Source organism: Syngnathus typhle, linkage group LG1 (genome assembly GCF_033458585.1).
Source record: "Syngnathus typhle isolate RoL2023-S1 ecotype Sweden linkage group LG1, RoL_Styp_1.0, whole genome shotgun sequence".
Classification (NCBI taxonomy): Eukaryota; Metazoa; Chordata; class Actinopteri; order Syngnathiformes; family Syngnathidae; genus Syngnathus; species Syngnathus typhle.
Genome location: NC_083738.1, coordinates 17,179,931 through 17,196,816, shown reverse-complemented (window position 1 = coordinate 17,196,816; position 16,886 = coordinate 17,179,931). Strand labels below are relative to the sequence as shown.

At 46.0% G+C, this 16,886-nt stretch overlaps 2 protein-coding genes across 3 annotated transcripts; one reads left to right on the top strand and one right to left on the bottom strand.

Annotated features, from left to right (window-relative positions):
- Positions 1–5: 5 nt before the first annotated feature.
- Positions 6–12,519, bottom strand: si:ch73-43g23.1 (uncharacterized). Of its 2 annotated transcripts, none has more exons than XM_061278318.1 (2): positions 12,399–12,519; positions 6–8,251 (listed from the first exon to the last, which is right to left on the bottom strand). In XM_061278318.1, the coding sequence occupies exon 2, from the start codon at positions 8,178–8,180 to the stop codon at positions 495–497; it is 7,686 nt and encodes a 2,561-aa protein (XP_061134302.1). In that variant the 5' UTR covers positions 8,181–8,251; positions 12,399–12,519; the 3' UTR covers positions 6–494. The 2 variants fall into 2 exon arrangements, with proteins under 2 accessions (XP_061134302.1, XP_061134212.1); XM_061278228.1 differs by lacking the exon at positions 12,399–12,519 and adding an exon at positions 8,787–9,208.
- rmnd5b (required for meiotic nuclear division 5 homolog B) lies at positions 11,811–16,759 on the top strand. Its single transcript, XM_061278730.1, has 10 exons — positions 11,811–11,943; positions 13,129–13,321; positions 13,429–13,571; positions 13,644–13,781; positions 13,874–13,974; positions 14,291–14,457; positions 14,609–14,774; positions 14,882–14,984; positions 15,064–15,218; positions 15,297–16,759. Exons 2-10 carry the CDS (start codon positions 13,183–13,185, stop codon positions 15,358–15,360), a joined length of 1,176 nt encoding a protein of 391 aa, XP_061134714.1. The 5' UTR covers positions 11,811–11,943; positions 13,129–13,182; the 3' UTR covers positions 15,361–16,759.
- The last annotated feature ends 127 nt before the right edge of the window (positions 16,760–16,886 follow it).

The window sequence follows — 16,886 nt, the reverse complement described above, 5'->3', positions numbered from 1 at the left end:
AAGCATATATGTGACATGGTTTATTGAGATTGTTGTCATACGTAGATGTCATGGACACAACTCAGTTTTCCGTTTGACAAAGTGACTGGATATCTTTTACAACAGCATTTACAAATTTCTTGGGAGACATTTCTTTGGCAAAGTCCAGAAAACGCTTGCCTGTTTTGTTTCAGAACTTCAGCAAGTAAGTTAAAATTGTCTTGTATCAAAAATGACAAAGTATTTGTGGATCTGTTCTGGTGTTTATAATAATAATAACATCACCTTTCTCACCCGCATTCATGTTTAAGAGGCATTATCTCAAAAGCAGTTTCTTATTTTAATAAAGCAGCTCGACAGACAAGAGGGCAGTGGAGAAACAACACACCGAAGTGCTGTCTTCAATTGCAACATGAAAACTCAAATAACATGACAAGCTAACATTAGGCACCTACTTTATACAGTGTGTATTTAAAACTTCACAGGCTCCAGCGAGACGGCTGGTGTCCGCTATTTCAGGACCTTTTGCCCCCTGACGGGGGAAGGCTGGCTGGATGTTTATGGTAGTAGACTGGTGTGGTGGGGTTGGAGCCTGTATTCATCCCTGTGGGAACATAGTACATTCCCCCCAGGTAGCTCTGGTCCAGTGGTGGATGGTTTGAGGCCTCTGGTTTGGATCCCTGCCCAGAACAATTCCTGTAGCTGCCACCGGCCCCATTTGGGTGTATTGTCGCTGCAGATAAGGCTTCGGGATATCGAGGCGGCTGGTGTTGAGGCTGGGGATGAGCCGTGGGAGGGTGAGCGGCATAGGGCATGTACTGTGGAGCTGAGCCATACATGTTGGGGTTGTGAAGAGATGTGTATGGGGCTGCTGATGGAGGATATAGGCTTGAGTGCGACATGCCTTGCTGGGGGATGAGAACTTCCACATACTGCCCAGTTTCTGGGTCAAACAGCATCTTCCTTAAGGGCTGCATTGGCACCTCAATATAAAAATACTTCCCCGTCTCAGGATCCAAGAGGACTCTTCGAGGTGCCTGTCCATAGCTGCTCTCTGAGTACAAACTGGAGGTGTCACCCCCATACTCTGAGCCATACTGCCCACATATGTATTGGGGATCCATGGGCGCAAGGCCAGGGGAGTGGCTGTGCCCGGGATCGCTGTAAGGAGCACCAGGCATGCTTGCCTGCTGCTGCTGCGGGGATCGATGGAGAGGGAGTCGCCGGGGGTCACTGGGCATGAGCGAGGGGTGGGGAGGACATGAGGGAGGCTGGTACATGGCGGGCAGCTGGCTTGGACCAAGAGGATTTGACTTTGGCGATGAGCTGGGCTGGAAGTTCAAGGGCTGAGGATCAGCTCTGAAATGGTGGGGACGGACGACAGGCTGGGGGGCTTGGTATGGTATCCCGCTACCTGGGGAGTGTGGAGGCGCTGGTGGGGTGAGGTTGTGTGGGCTGTGGTGATGATGAGAAGCATGCGGAGGTAAAGATGGCTGAGGAGGGCAGCCAGCTGTACAGGAACAGGGAAGAGGGTAGGAAGAGTTGTGATACCGATTTAAACGCCGGTGGGTCAAATCTGGCATGAGTGGACTAAAGCTCTCTCTTTCATCATAGCTTGGAGGGTCATCGGAGCCATAAAAATGTGGGTCAGCGGCCATTTGGGTGTGTTCCTTGGACAATGACCCAAGATATTGCCGCTGATTGTATCCTGGGGCTTGTGTTGTGGAGACAGCAGCAGGTGGTTTGGTATTGCTTGAAGATGTCACATCTGCTCCATCCATGTTTGGCTCCACAACAGCAGAATGTGTATGTCTGGCTCCTGTTAAAGATGGTTCGGGCACCCGCTTTGCAACCTGATCATTATTTGAATCTTGACTTGAGGTAATACTAGGGAGAAGCGCTGATGCTGCAGCTGTGGATCTCACAGGCTCTGTCCATTGCTGCTGCTGCCACTGACCTTTTGAAGCATCTTTGCTTGATGAAGATGTGGCCGGGTTTGACAGAGTTGTAGTCATTTTGCTTGATGGAGGTTTAAGGCTGGATACAGCAGACACAGCTAGTTTTCTCGTTTGGGAGGACACTGAGGAGGACTCACTGGGGATCTTTCTGTAGATTGTGGGCGATGACACTACTATTGTTTGAGGCCGTTCCTCACTTTGAGGTTTTATGTTCTGAATAGCTGATTCGGGCGCTTCATTAGTCTTTGCTCCTAAATCCACAGGTTTAAATTTGCAAGTTGGTTTTGGAGGTACGGCTGGCTTTTCTGAATTTTTAGCAATGGATTTAACTTGAATGGTTTGCGGTCCACTTGGAGGGTTATTTGCAGTCATCTCTGGCTTTGTTATCCATTTAGAAAGTGACTTCAACTCAAGGGGCTGAGGTCTGAAACGTCGTACCCCAGGTGACCTTGGGGGGAAAGTCAAGTCTTGTCTTTTCATCACTTCAAAATCTTTGTGTTCCTTGTGTTTGCTGAGAATTGAAAGGTGGTCTGGCTGATTTCCTGATGAGCTGGTTGTCATTTGCTCGATGCAGGCCCCCTCGTCCTCTCTGGTCTTTGGGGGTTTATTTTCATGGTCAGACAGCAACGAAGGGCTCGGCACAGTGGACAAAGCACAAACAGTCTTGTCTTGAGGTGCCTCAGATCCACCATCCGAGGGTGTCTGTAGTGGGATCTCCAAGCAGTTGACATGTTTACGCGGGACCCCCTTTTCTTCAGTTGTCTTCTGGCTATCACCCACCACTGCGCCAATATCAGCTTGGTAGCCTTTCTCCTTTAATAACATGGAAACTGAGTGACTACTACTGCTCGGGGTGTTGCCAGTAGTTGTGATCTCAGGTGACGATGAGGGCTGGAGAAGAGTTGGGACCTCTTCCTGAGTAAGTCCTACACATGGCTTTGCCTGGCTGGATCCATCTCTTATCAAAACGACAGCAGTGGACACTTCTCTTTCCTTACTGGGAAGTTTGGGGAGACTTCCTAGCATGGGAGGTTTCCTGTCTGTTCTCACAACCACAGGCTTGTCCTCACTGTCCGCCTTCAGCGATTGTGCATCCGTACTACAGTTGCGTTGCCACGATTTGCTAGTTGCTCCGCAAGCTGCTGGATCCTGCATCCCCCACTGTGTGTCTGTTTTGGAGGAGGTCTTGTCCTGCTCTCTTTTTGAAGAGCCCAATGTATGGTTATTTGAGTCTTCAGAGATTTTGGTTTTGTCGTTTTTCCAGCAAACTGCCTTGCATTGTATTTGCATTGGGTGTAGTTGAGATGGAAGCTTCTCTTCGCTCTGCAAAAATGTCGACAACTTTTCATCTCTCCGCTCCACCATACACTTCTTGTTGGTCCTTTCCTCGCATAACTCTGCTGTACGTCCTTTGTCTGTTTCTTCCGCATCCTCTTTAATTCTATCCTTGTTTCCACCGTTCAAATGTTCATTCCTTTCTTCAGCGAGATCCGAGGGTGATGTGCGGCTAGTTGCTTTAAAAGCATCCTCTTTAATTCTATCCTTGTTTCCACCGTTCAAATGTTCATTCCTTTCTTCAGCGAGATCCGAGGGTGATGTGCGGCTAGTTGCTTTAAAAGAGAGATTATATGTGTTCTTTACAAGTCTCCTAACATCTCGAACTTTGTGGATAGGGCCCTTAACTTTATTATCTTCATCCCCATCATCTTCATCCATTTTGAGATCCGCATTGGTTTCTTGGACCTTTTTCCGGTGCTGTCCGAAACGTATATCTGGTAAAGATCTGTCTCGATTGTTGTCTGCCTCAGGTGTAAGGCACACATTGAGAGAAGCTTTCTTTTTCTTGTTGCCTTGAAATGGAATCTCTTCTGTTTTCTGCGTCACGTGGCAGTTCTTGTCACTCAGTTGCAGTTGTTTATGGACCTCTGTGTTTTCACACTCTCGATGTTGCCTTGTCATCCTGACCTGTGCGCTGAAGGCTCCGGTAGCAGAAGGAGCTCCTGTATTCCCGGTAATGGCATTAGGTGAGTCAGCTCCCTCTCTTCCTTGCAATGTTTTACTGTCATCTATGTGTTCTATTCCACCTTTTGACTGTAAGGTATCCAAAGGAACGCTAAGTTTGGATCTAATTTCAGATGCCGGTGCAGTTGTATTGCCCTCTTGAGAAGCCCACAGTTGGTCGTCAGTGTGAAAATGGTTAGAAAGTCTGTCGCTGTCGTCTGTGCTCGGCCAGTTCTTGGATTTCTTGACAAAGTTCTTTGCTGGTCTGATGTCATCTCTTTGTTCTTCTTTCAAAGCGAAAACTTCACAGGGACGATCGTAGTTAGAGGACAGAGTAGGATTTGAGTTGTCACATTCCTGGGGCTCCTCAGTCGTGTTACTTTCCCTCGAACTTGGATTCATTTCATCTCCATCTGGCTCATCAGATGGTTTATCAACACTTTGCATCTTTTTCGACAGAACACTCTTGATAAGGCAAGTGGCCATCTTTGTCTTAGAGCATGTTTCATCCAGAGAAATAGGTCTTGGAAGTCGCAATTTTCTTTCATTGTGCACAGGATCAGGACTGTGCTCTGGAGCGTAGCCGTCTTGCTCTGCTGCTGGTGAACTGTACTGTCTCAACAATGCCTCTTGGCAATGCCTTTGAAGCGAGGGGTTGTTCTCCATCACAGGAAGTCCTGGACTGTTATTTTCACTACTGTCATCCACGCTCTCCTTCCTCTTCAACTGAATCTGTCTTTTTGGTACTCCTCTTGTGACCTTCCTAGTGTCTTCTCTTTCCACAGCCACATCAATGCACTCAAAGCTTCCCCTCTCATAGCAGCGGTCTGGATCGATTCCGTCGGTACGGTACAGAGATTGCTGCTGTAGTGAGAATTCATCACTGTCCAGTCTTGAAGCGGAACCCCTGAAATCAGCATAGGTCGGCCAGGCCCCACTGATCACCGCCGGGCTCTCCTGAGTAGAGGGCTGCGAGATGTTGGTAGATGATCGATGACTGGAGTTGTACATATCAAGGTAATCCACCTCGGGGCTGGACAGGCTACGAAAAGCCACGTCTGTAAGCCACTTCACCTCATTGTCTGCCTCATCCAACTCACTTCCCATGCTTGAACTTGAACTTCGTCCAGGCCTGTTTGTGACCGATCGAGGACAGAACTTGTTTGATGGCGCAGGATTCTGAAGCCGCTTGGTCAGACCAGCACTTTTGTCTCGCTGAGGAGCGAGTTTAAGTTGACTTGTCTGGTCCTGTGGCCGTCTGGTGGCAAGCAAACCCTCTGAATAGGAATGCGGTGTTGGCAGCCCCTGACAGCTCTCCGTGCTTGTGGGGGCTGTACTGCGACTAACAGGCCCTTTTCTATTCTTGGCATTGAATGACAGCTCAGCCTGTTCCTCTCTGTAACCAGCATCCCTTTGCCACTCCTCCCCCTTTTCAATTTCCCACCCCTCCCTGTCTGTTTCTTTCTTCATCCCCCTTTCCCTCAGCCTTTCTCTCTTCCTCTCCAGCTCAATTTTCCTCTCCAGTTCCAATTGGTTCCCAAGTCGGACACGGTGGGGCTGACTATTATTATCGTCAAGAGGGACAATATCGGGGCTTTCCCTATTTGATACAGTCTTCTTCAAATAACCACTATGTGAGGATGCTGCAAAGTCAGAGGGGGCTCTGTTCTGCCACTGTCGGCGTGGTTTCTCAGGTTCTATAATGTGCACAGGGGTAAATCGGGTTAATGGGGGAGAGGGAGTTTTCCTCCTGTTTATATGGTGGGCCATATTCGATGCAAACCTCATTCTGTCACCACGTTTTTGTCTCGAATGTTCAGATGTGGAATTTGACTTAAATGAATGATGTGTGTGGTGGTGCAGTCGTCTTTCTTCTCTCTGCAGAGATTTGGCTTTGTTAGAAATATGATGAACCCTTCCCATATTAGTGAACGCAAAATTATGAGGAAATGACTTATTTTCAATTGTGGGGCTAGTAGAATGATTTATAGTCCCGGTGTTTTGATATTCCCGAGACAAGGACGTCAAACCAGCGACAGGTATTTCCTTTGGCGTAAGTCTGTCCCTCGGTTGCCGCTGAATCAATGCCTGGTCAAACTTTTCCTCGGTTAAAAAAGGCGAATTAGATACCAGCGACTGAATTGGCACGTTTGGGGAACTATTTGTGGTTCCAGACGTTTCATCTTCTTTTTCCAATTCAAATTCAGGTGGAATGCTCTGTGTTTCCAACCCTATGTGATGGTGGGGAAGGGAAAAGGTAACCCCCCCAGATGTATCCAAAGGAGGAGTAGGCTGTAAATAATGTGTGTTGTATTCAGGGCAAAGGATTAATGGCAAACATTGATTAGATCTGTTTACTGGAGACGCTGTAGCAAGTGATGGATCTCTACTTTTGAGCTCAGGTGAAGAATTTAAGCTCTGGTATCTCAGCTCAGGTGAGGGAGTGCAACACATTGACTGGGGTGAAGATGTGTGCGAGCTGGACTGAGATATTTCAGCCTGTAGCTCAGAGCCTGAAAAGCCTGATGTGGGAGACGAGTCTTGTCGTGAACTCGCTCTACTAGGGGAGGGGCTCATTATTGCAGGCGATACACGTGCGGTATCAGTCTCAGCAGTCGGGAGACGACAGAGCTCGGGAAAAGGGGAAGTGTCCCCCTCCCTTGGTAGAACTACAGAATAAGGCATCCCAGTGATGTCAGGGGAGGTGGTGAGACTCCTTGTTGGGGCCCACTCTAAAAGAGGGGACTCTGATGCTGTTTGCTCTTCAGAAGTATTTTCTTTCCTTTTGGCCTCAGGGGATGATGGCGTGATCCGGATTTCAGGTGAATGAGCTGTGTGTGTGCTCTCGATGGAAGAACAGATGCTCCTGACACCGGGTGATGGAGACAAACTATAACTGATGACAGGGGAACAGACCTTGGTGATTATTTCAGATGCTGAATTTGGTCTTGAGTGTCCAGGTGAGGAGGTTCTTGACCCATTTTTGGGGAGTGCTAACGGTGCACTAAGCAGGTCAGGTGCTAAACAAGTACTATGCTTTAATTCAGACACACCACCACCATCCACAGGATATGGGTTGAATGATATAATAGTGGGGGAGGGAGTGTATCTTGTGGAAGCTGTTGAGATGGTGGTGCCAAACTCAGTGTTTTTAAAGTCAATTTCTGTTGAGCTGAGATCTGTGAACTCAGAGCTTTTTATTTCTGGACTTGGCGTTAAGCCTGTGCTCGTAAGATTGGGCAGGGAAAGCCTTCTGCTCAGCTCTTTTAAAGGTGATGATGCTTGAGAGTTAGGTAAGGAGGAACTAAAATTCAGTTCAGAACAGAGCAGTCTTTCTTCCAGCTGGGATTTTGGATATCCTGACAAAGGCAAGTGAGATGAAACGTCAACTCTGGATTCTACATTTGAAGATTGATAAGAAAAATCAACAGGGCTGTGGACAGGTGAAACACTGGTGTTTTTATTAAGGTGTGTCCCCCTTGGCTCAGGTTTTGTATCTCTAATCTGAATCTTTGTGTTGACTGATTCTGAGGAGGACGAGATAGCGCAGTTCATTGGCTCACAGCGAGGACTTGGAGTTTGAGATTGATTTGACAAGCTGAGCTCACTGTTATTCCTTGCTCTTTTTAACATAGGAGCGAGTCCCACTTGTTCACTCTCTGGACAAAGCAACGAGGGTGAATATCTCGTCTTGGCAGAGGAATAACATGAAACTGAGGCTATTTCCTGTGAGCAGAGGCTAGAGGAGCTTTGGTGTCCAGGAGAAGGGGTCTTCTCCCTAAAGCTACTAGTTTTAGAAAGTTCCGACCTCACTAGGATTTCCGGCTGCTCGGACTCAGTGGACTCACCCTCCAGTGTGGGACTGTAAATTCTCGTCGTTAGATCAGACTCCTCTTCTCCTTCAATGGAGTCCGGTGCGGTGTGGTACGAGCCTGAGGAGTCATTTAAATCATCCGCCAAGGGTGATCGGACAGATGTCCTCTCCACCTCGGTCACCGAGGAGGTACGAACAAATGATCCTACGACCGGACTGTTGGAGGCCGAGGGTGACTCACATTCATCCCCAAATATGTCACACAGGCAAGTGGTCTCAGAGATGGTACCGCGTTGACTTGGAGAACTTGTGATGTCAAATATTTCAACGTGGTTAGGTGTGCCGTCCCGATGGTACAAGGTAAATGGTGTGCGGGGTGCACTGCGCAGCAATGAGTAGCTGTCCCCTTGAAGAGTCCAGCTGTCCATCACTAGTCCACACGCACCAAAGTCTCAACGTGGCCGTCCAGTCTGTCTTCTAGCTTGCTTTTGCTTTTTCCCTGAAGTAGAATTGAGATGGGATGTGTAAATTCACTTAATTTTTTATTAGCATTGACATACTGCTTGAAGAGAAAGAAACTTGATAATAATAAATAATATTGTTGTGATAGGTGGTCTTTAGTCATCAGCAATGATATTGTAACAATAATGTAATAATAGTGCACTAACAACCAAACACCATTTAATTAGATTTTCTTATAATAGCATTGCTGTACATTGAAAATTGAAACAGTAACAATAAGACAAACTAACCCAATTAGACACACAAGCCCAGAATATACATTAAAACTCATTTACTGCCAATGACGTATAGCCATGTATTTTAAGAATCAAGATATTCAATCCCAAATACATATATTTTCTTTTCTTTTTTTCTATGGTAGGATTACAGTGTAAAAGGGGCTGGCGGTGAATGAGTTTTAATTTTGTTGGGGTAAGAAAAGATTGTACAAAAAACAAGTGTTATTTTTTTCCTTACAAGAATCAAAGTTCAAATGTTACATCAATGAAACCGCAGAATATCCTGTGCTGTACCTTTGGAAAGAAAGATAGGTCTCTTCTAGGCTGTCTGCCAGTGATCCAGGGAAGTGTCTCCTAAAATCCAAGCACTCTTAACTCGTAGCTTTGGAAAACCCAAATGTGACTGAGCCTCACTGCTTCAGGTCAGTGCGGTGGCATGGATCAGGCTTCAATATAAAAAAGCAATGGAGGCATCTCTCGCCTGCACGTTGCATCCTCCAGTGCTCCCGTCTTCATTTCTGCCCCTCCCCTTTGAGTTGGCCTTGGTCAAAGTGCCTTCTGAGGCTACCCTGGCTCTTGACTTTTCTTCTCTGAGCTGAGCTGTGCGGGTGGGCATTGGCTCTCATGTGAACCCTGGGCCGGGTGGGTTTATAGTTAGCAGCAGGTGCTGATCCAGTCATGACGGATGAGTGCAACTGGAATCTGACACTTAGGTCCAGCTCAGTCACAGGGCCCGTCTATATATAGAACCGTACTATCGGAGACCGATAGCCATTGCTTTAGCTGTTTGCTCGGGCAAAGCAAATACAAAGTGCACTGTATGGACTACATACTTCACTAAAGTGTTTTTCAGCTTTCCCTAATCCTTGTCGGTTAAATGTCAATATCTGTGTTCATTCATTCAAGATTTAGGTGTGGGGAGGACAGGTCAAAGGTGCCTGCAACCTATCCAGCTTTGACAAGACACACACAGGCTGCTTGTGCACGCTACCTCCACGCATCATGAGGAAGGTATGCACAAGTTTGTCTCCTATTGCCTGGATCTTTGACTACAGCCAGTGGTTCGCATATCACAAAGCAATGCTACAAACGGTGGTCATAGCATTTACTGTATTTATGTTGGCAGAAGACATACGATGAGCCACGCGAGGTTGAATGGATATGTTTACTGTCAGTCTGACTAAACCTGTCTGTCCTAATACCTCAAGAGATCAGCTGTAAATCTCAGTCATTCGTCACATGCTAATGGAAAGTATTTCACTGCAGCCAAAGCCAAAGTTGCTAACTCATTTGCCCAGCGTGGGAGGTGCCATGGTAAGATATTTTGTCCACTCTGCCCCTGTCCAATTTCCAGAGTTTTCAATAAATGCACACATTTACAGTATTGTGTGATGATGGACCCTGTTACGGCAATAGCTGAGATCAGTTTCGAGCATCATATGAACTAGAGTTCAAAGGCATTTGACAAAGTCGAGGAAATCTCAGGAGGGAATTCATATTACACAGGTGAGTGTCGTACAACGAAACTCAAGCACTAAAGCAAAACGGTTGGAATTAAGTTAGCATGTCAATGGAAATATTTTATGTAAATTGCTCACAGTTTAACATTAACAGTTGCCAAGTGTCATAAGAAAAGGTCTCAGACATGATTTGGTAAAAATATCCAATTACTATTCATTTGAAAAAAAGTAAATAAAAATCACAGCACAAAGCTGTGGGGAACAAGTGGGAACCTGGACTATAGCAGAAGATTGTGTCATATTATTACCCAATTTGACGTGTTCACGATACAATGCACTTCACTGTTTCAGAAAAAGAAATCACTATCTGTAAGGAACATTTTCCGCAAAAAACTCACATCTGTATATATATATATATATATATCTTTCTTTCGGTATGGCGCCGTAAGTGGCTGCCTCCCAGCAGTGTTCTCTCTTTTCCTCTTTATTTCTTTCTTTTCTCCTTTTTCTTTCTGTCTTTTTGTCCATTCGGCGATGCTGGTGCCTTCTACCGCACCTCGGTGTCTCTTCGGATCGGATATTTTGTATTGTTTTTTTTTCTTCCTGGGACCGGGATCATCGGTCGAGACCGGCGTAACTCTACGGCGGCTTCCTGCTTATCCGGGCAGTGATGACCGGGTCCCTCGCCTTGGCCTTGCAGCCGCAACCCCTGTGGGGAGTCCGCTCCCTCGTGCTCGTCGGAACCAACGACTTTCGCCATGCTAGCCCCGTGGTGACCATCTGCACGTGCACCCGACTGGGTGCCCAGGACGCTGCTCACACGTTTGCCTGCTTTGTGATGTTTTTCACCGATTCACGACCACGGTCCATTGGGCGCCGTTGAACTGGACTGCCCCTACACCTGTCTATGGACCCCGTGGAGGCTATTTGGTGTGTTTTGGGGTGTTCTCTTGTATTGAGGGGTGCTGGTTGGCCACAGTTACTTTTTTTCCTTTGTCTTTTATCTTTGTTTTGCTTTGATGGCTTTTCTCTTGAGCACTTTCTGGCTTTCTTTGTGGCGCCGTTGTGTGGCAGCCTTATGAGAGCCTGTTGAGTTGCGCTCATGCCATTTGTGCGTCTTTTGTATACCCACTCTGTGGTATGAATGCTGCTGGGGCCTGAATTTCCCCACCCCTGGGGATCAATAAATATTCAATCAATCAATCAATCAATATATGTTTTTTTTTTTTTATTACAAATGTATGCAGTTTCGGTGGGGCACTGGTTAGCACGTTCGCCTCGCAGTTCGTTGGGTGCCGGTTCGATTTCACCTCTGACCCTCCCTGTGTGGAGTTTGCATGTTCTCCCCTTGCCTGCGTGGGTTTTCTCCGGGCACTCCGGTTTCCTCCCACATCCCCAAAACACGCTTGGAAGGTCAATTGAGCACTCCAAATTGCCCCTAGGTGTGAGTGCGAGTGCGGTTGGTTGTTCGTCTCTGTGTGCCCTGGCAACCGGTTCAGGATGTCTCCCGCCTACCAAGCATGTTTTGGGGATGTGGGAGGGAACTGGAGTGCCCAGAGAAAACCCACGCGGGTTTGAGGAGAACATGCAAACATGCAGGGGGGGGGGGGGGGGGTCTCCTAACTGTGAGGCGGACGTGCACACTAACCAGTGACCCATCCTGTGAGGCGGACGTGCACACTAACTAGTGACCCATCGAGCCGCCCTCCTTCTAACAAACACAAAATAATGCTTTTAGATTTTTATTATTTTTATCCCCGGTAGTAATTACTTTGTGTTTTGTTTTATTTTGTTTATGTTTTGCCTTAGTTATTCGATGAAGGCAGTTTTGTGAAGGCAGCAAAAGTTGTTGGACTTGCAAAGCGGCTGCAAGACTTTTACTGTGAAGTTATCACGTAAAGTCATGATGCGACACAGGAACATCCGCATTCGGACTGCTAACAACTGCAGACAAGTGGCTAACGCTAATGTTTGCTAACTAATCCAGATCGGTAAGTGGGTTTTGTTTAAAACGTAGCTTCATAACTATTCATAGTTCTTTAGACGTTATGTGCCGGGGAAATTATTAACAAGCATTAGTGGCTACGTCGCCATTCCCTGCCGAGTTAATTTAGGCCTTGACAAGTCACTTAGCCGCTGGCTAACAAATTAGCTGCTAGCAGTGACGAGCTTCGATACGGTTTGTTTACGGTCTGCACTGTTCTACGACGTTCCGACATGCCCATTTTAATAGTAACAGATATGTCCTTTTTTTTGGACTAAGTGTCCCAGTTGGTGTGTAAAATCACCCAATGGGAATAGCATACATTAACTGTTGTTCCTTTAGCATAAATGAGCCTCGGCTAGCCTTGTGTAAAAGACGGTGTTTAACCTACACGCACACAAACAATAAATCACATCGTGATCTAGTCCTTGCAACAAAAGGTTAATACATTTTAACACTCACCAATCTCCAGGTGTTCTTTCATATTGTCCGATGATCAAATGAGCTTTCGTCGTTTGTAAACACAAGGCCCCCAAGACTTGACACAGACCAGACCTGATCGTAGACTGTAGTAGTATGAAGTGGAAACCAGCAGTTTAAATACTTCCCTGCCGTGTTCAAAACTCCAATTTTTGCTAGTAATAAAATATACACGTATCTGTTCATTCGTAACCTGAACTAACCAATGCACAAACGAATTGCTAATGATTCAGTTACTGGATGGTCTGTAACGTGTGAGAAAATTGGCAAGCATTTTCACCGGGTACTTCGGTTTCATTCCAAAAACGTGCATGGCAAGTTGATTGGGCACTGTGAATTGTTCTCAGGTGAGATTGTTAGTGTGAATGTTTGCTTGTCTATGTTTGCATTCACGTGTTAAGTCTCACACATCCAAATTGCTTAATACGATTGAATATTTAGACTGTTTAGATTGTGGTTGTGCACGCAGTAGTTCCTCTTAGATTAAATTAGAGGATGATTAAATCAGACAAGACCATTTTCCTGTGGCAAGAGCAAGCAACGGTAGTCAGCGAGAGCACAGTTCATTCTTAGTCATTTTCACTAAGCATTTTTGTGTAGCCTAGTTCATCCAAGTTGTTATTGGCATTTAGAGCCATGTGAAGAAACAATGCTTACCCATGTACTGTTATATGGCCATAATTTGATTATCACTTATTTTCTTCATTTCTAGGTGCTGTTTTGGAACTGTGAGTGTGCGTGTATGTGTGTGTGTCTCGTGTGAAGCATGGAACAGTGTGCGTGTGTGGAGCGGGAGCTGGAGAAAGTGCTTCACCGCTTCGTGATGTACGGGCACCAGTCGGAGGAGAGGCTGGACGAACTCCTGCGCAGCGTCTGTGAGATACGAGGACAGCTGGTTGCATTTGGTAAGGAAAACACAGTTTTCTTTGAAAAGACAATCAGTCTTTTCCTGTGTGATAAATGTTGATTTAATTTATTTAAATTTAATTTAAAAAATATATATATTTTGCAGGAGTACAAGACGGAGATCTCTCAGTCCTGTCTCAGACCATGGCTCAGTGCTGTAAGAATATCAAAGAGACAGTCCAGATGCTAGCCTCTCGACATAAGGACATTCACGGCAGCGTGTCTAAAGTGGGCAAAGCCATCGACCGGGTAAAGAATAGCGATCAGTTTTGCTTAAAAAAAAAAAACAACAACATTGACACCTGACACGTGTCTTTACAGAATTTTGACGCCGAGATTAGTGCTGTGGTCGCAGAGACTGTGTGGGACACTCCAGAGAGACAAAAACACCTGAGTGAAACCATTGTGGAGCATTTGTACAGACAAGGCATGCTCAGTGTGGCGGAAGATCTTTGTCAGGTAAAGAATCTACCCTCCATCATCATCATTATTGTTGTGTAGGGCTTTTTGTTTTTCCCGCGCTGCCATGTCATGCGTGCGTTGTCTTCCAGGAGTCGGGTGTAGTTATAGATATGAGCATGAAGCAGCCTTTCCTCGAGCTCAACAGGATCCTGGAAGCGCTAAGGATGCAGAACCTGAGGCCGGCACTCGAGTATGTTAAGTTGAATTTGACTGCACATTGATCATCTGCTTCCATTTTAGAACTGCCTGATCTTCACGCAATCTATAAATCAAGCTACAAAAGATTGAATTGTTTTTATGACTGCACCACAGAAGGATACCTTGCATCGGCAAAAGAAAAAGCTTGTTGACGTCCATAGTTGATATTGTTTCGATGATGCTGAAGCAAAGTTATCAAATTGATGCGCGTCTCTTTCCCAGCCCCTCAATGCAGTATTGGAATGAAGCGCAAGACGCCCGCCATGAGCGATGCTGACCTTTGTAACTTTTATTCTGCTCGACTTTAGGTGGGCAGTGACCAATCGCCAACGTCTTCTGGACCTCAACAGCAGTTTAGAGTTTAAATTGCACCGCTTGTACTTTATCAGTCTGCTCAGCGGGGGGATCAGCAATCAGATGGAAGCACTACAGTACGCTCGGCATTTTCAGCCCTTTGCTTCGCAGCACCAGAGAGGTAAGGGAAGATTTTCGATACATCTCGTTTAACGTGAATTCTTGCTTTCCTGTAAGCGGTCATCCTACATTTTGACACAGTGATGCATAATCATATCCAATCAATATAAATGATATATTTGAGCTCTCGCCTATGTGTTGCACACGTGCAGATATTCAGATCCTGATGGGTAGCCTTGTGTACCTGCGTCATGGCATTGAGAACTCTCCATACCGGAGTTTGCTGGAAACCAATCAGTGGGCGGAGATCTGCAATATCTTCACAAGGGACGCATGCGCTTTACTGGGCCTCTCTGTAGAGTCTCCTCTTAGTGTTAGGTGAGTCCCCTGCCGCGTTTGATGGGAACCACGTAAAACTTTACAAGTTTTCATGTCGTGATTTATCTGTTGCGGTTGCGACATGACCAAGTGCTTTATTCCCCCAGCTTTGCCTCAGGCTGCATGGCTTTGCCTGTGCTGATGAACATAAAGCAGGTGATCGAGCAGCGGCAATGCAGCGGTGTCTGGACGCACAAAGACGAGCTGCCCGTGAGTTTTGCTCTCTTTCCCCCAGTGCGTTGCTTCCCTATTCTTTACAGTCTTCTACCAATCCGCCTTGCTTGTCCAGATTGAAATTGACCTTGGCAAGAAATGCTGGTACCACTCGGTGTTTGCCTGCCCCATCCTCAGACAACAAACCTCGGAGAGCAACCCGCCCATGAAGCTCATCTGCGGTCACGTCATCTCCAGAGATGCTCTCAACAAACTGACCAATGCTGGGAAGTAAGTCAACATTCATTTGATGTGTTGATTTGATCTATTGTGTCCTTCTCACACACTTAATGTTTTGTGTATTGTCAGGTTGAAATGCCCATACTGCCCCATGGAGCAGAATCCTTCACACGCCAAGCAGATTTACTTTTGATAGCTTGCTGGGAAAGAGGATGATGAAGTTCTCTGGAGCGCCTTGCATTTCTCCAGGACCATTAGCCACGACCTGCCTCCTTCCTCTGTCCCTGCCCCTGACCCATTCTTGCAAGCAGTAAGCTTTGATCCCGGTGCTCATGGGAGACCTTTGGCCACCCTGGAGAATTCAGGGTCCCTCTGCAACCTGCCGTGAGATGAGGAGTCATTAAGAATGTCCTCACAACCAAACGTTGCTTGACTGAGAATCACTCATTCAAACTTGTTTGCAGCAGAAATATGATGGTGACGATGATTATTTATAGTGTTTGCTCTTTGGGCTTTTTTTTTTTTTTTTTTTTTGCTGCATTGTCTTCTAAAAAAAAAAAAAAAAAAAAAAAAAACCTGCTTGTTTTTCTTAAGGCAACGAGAACACCTTTTAGTGCAGATGTGCAGTAGCACTCGAGTAAGACTGTTGCCTCAAGCACCTCTTTGATCCAGCGCCACGGATCGGTGTGGAAACAGCCCACGTGTGACTAACTCCACCAGCAAGATTCTCCCCAAGTAGAAGCCGTTTGTTTTGTTCCATGTATGTATTTAACAAACTCAACATCAAGGAAATATATGCTACTGTGAAATGTGCTTTCCTTCCGTTGACCATCGAAACAGCCTGATGTAAAATAGCTAAGCAAACATGCTTAATCGACACAGCACTGCTCGAGCTGAGCAAACAAGCTTAATCGACACAGCACTGCTCGCCAACGCGCCGCATGTCCCGATACTGGCATGCCATATGAGTTGGAAGTGCGACCATTGCTGTGCAGTCTGCCCGGAAGGCCGGTGATTCCGTTTTACTCGCCGCGGGTAGAGACGTCGTCCGCTGGATTGTCTGTTGCATAGGTTTGGTTTTCTTTCAAGACAGTTGCAATAGCAGCATCTTTTTTTTCCCCCTCAAAAATCCTCAGGGCTCATGCTCACAGCACAGGGAGTGTCAAGAAAATTAATTAAAGGACACCTTACAGATTTTTGGCGGATTCCCGCAATGCTCCATGGTATCCAAATGCATGTTCCCAGTATCCCCCTGGAAATTGTCATGTCACCTGACATCAGTGAGCCTCATTCGCTCCGCAAGCACTGCACCAGCATAGCTGTCACACATGAAACCTATAGAACTATATTCAGTGTTACACACACAAGGCTTATGTGGATTTTCTTTAGAATGGAGATTTTAATTTTCTTTGGGTGTGTGTTTTTGAGATTCAAATGACTTTTGGTTGGGAATAGTTCTTCGCTTCCAGAGTCCAAGCACTCGTGTCTGTTTGCATTTTCTGCTCTCCTGTACGCGATGCGAGTTAGTTGTAAATATGTAACCAGTCATGTTTCATTTCCAGGTATCAGAAATAAAAGTTTATATTCCAGGCCACTTGACAAGGCTTATACTTTCCGTAACAACACGGAAGTCCCTTGGAGGCCTACTTTTTTGCTTAGAATATCCGGTTTTCGTGATAATATGAAAGAGTAATATATTACTTAGTTACTTTTAATGAA

What these genes read in the sequence shown, in the direction of transcription:
- si:ch73-43g23.1 (XM_061278318.1), bottom strand. Translation starts at nt 8,180, where the DNA reads ATGGACAGCTGGACTCTTCAAGGGGACAGCTACTCATTGCTGCGCAGT.
- rmnd5b (XM_061278730.1), top strand. Translation starts at nt 13,183, where the DNA reads ATGGAACAGTGTGCGTGTGTGGAGCGGGAGCTGGAGAAAGTGCTTCAC. An exon ending in TGGCGGAAGATCTTTGTCAG is followed by an intron (nt 13,782 to 13,873) that starts GTAAAGAATCTA and finishes GTTGTCTTCCAG; the next exon opens with GAGTCGGGTGTAGTTATAGA. An exon ending in GAGTCTCCTCTTAGTGTTAG is followed by an intron (nt 14,775 to 14,881) that starts GTGAGTCCCCTG and finishes TTATTCCCCCAG; the next exon opens with CTTTGCCTCAGGCTGCATGG.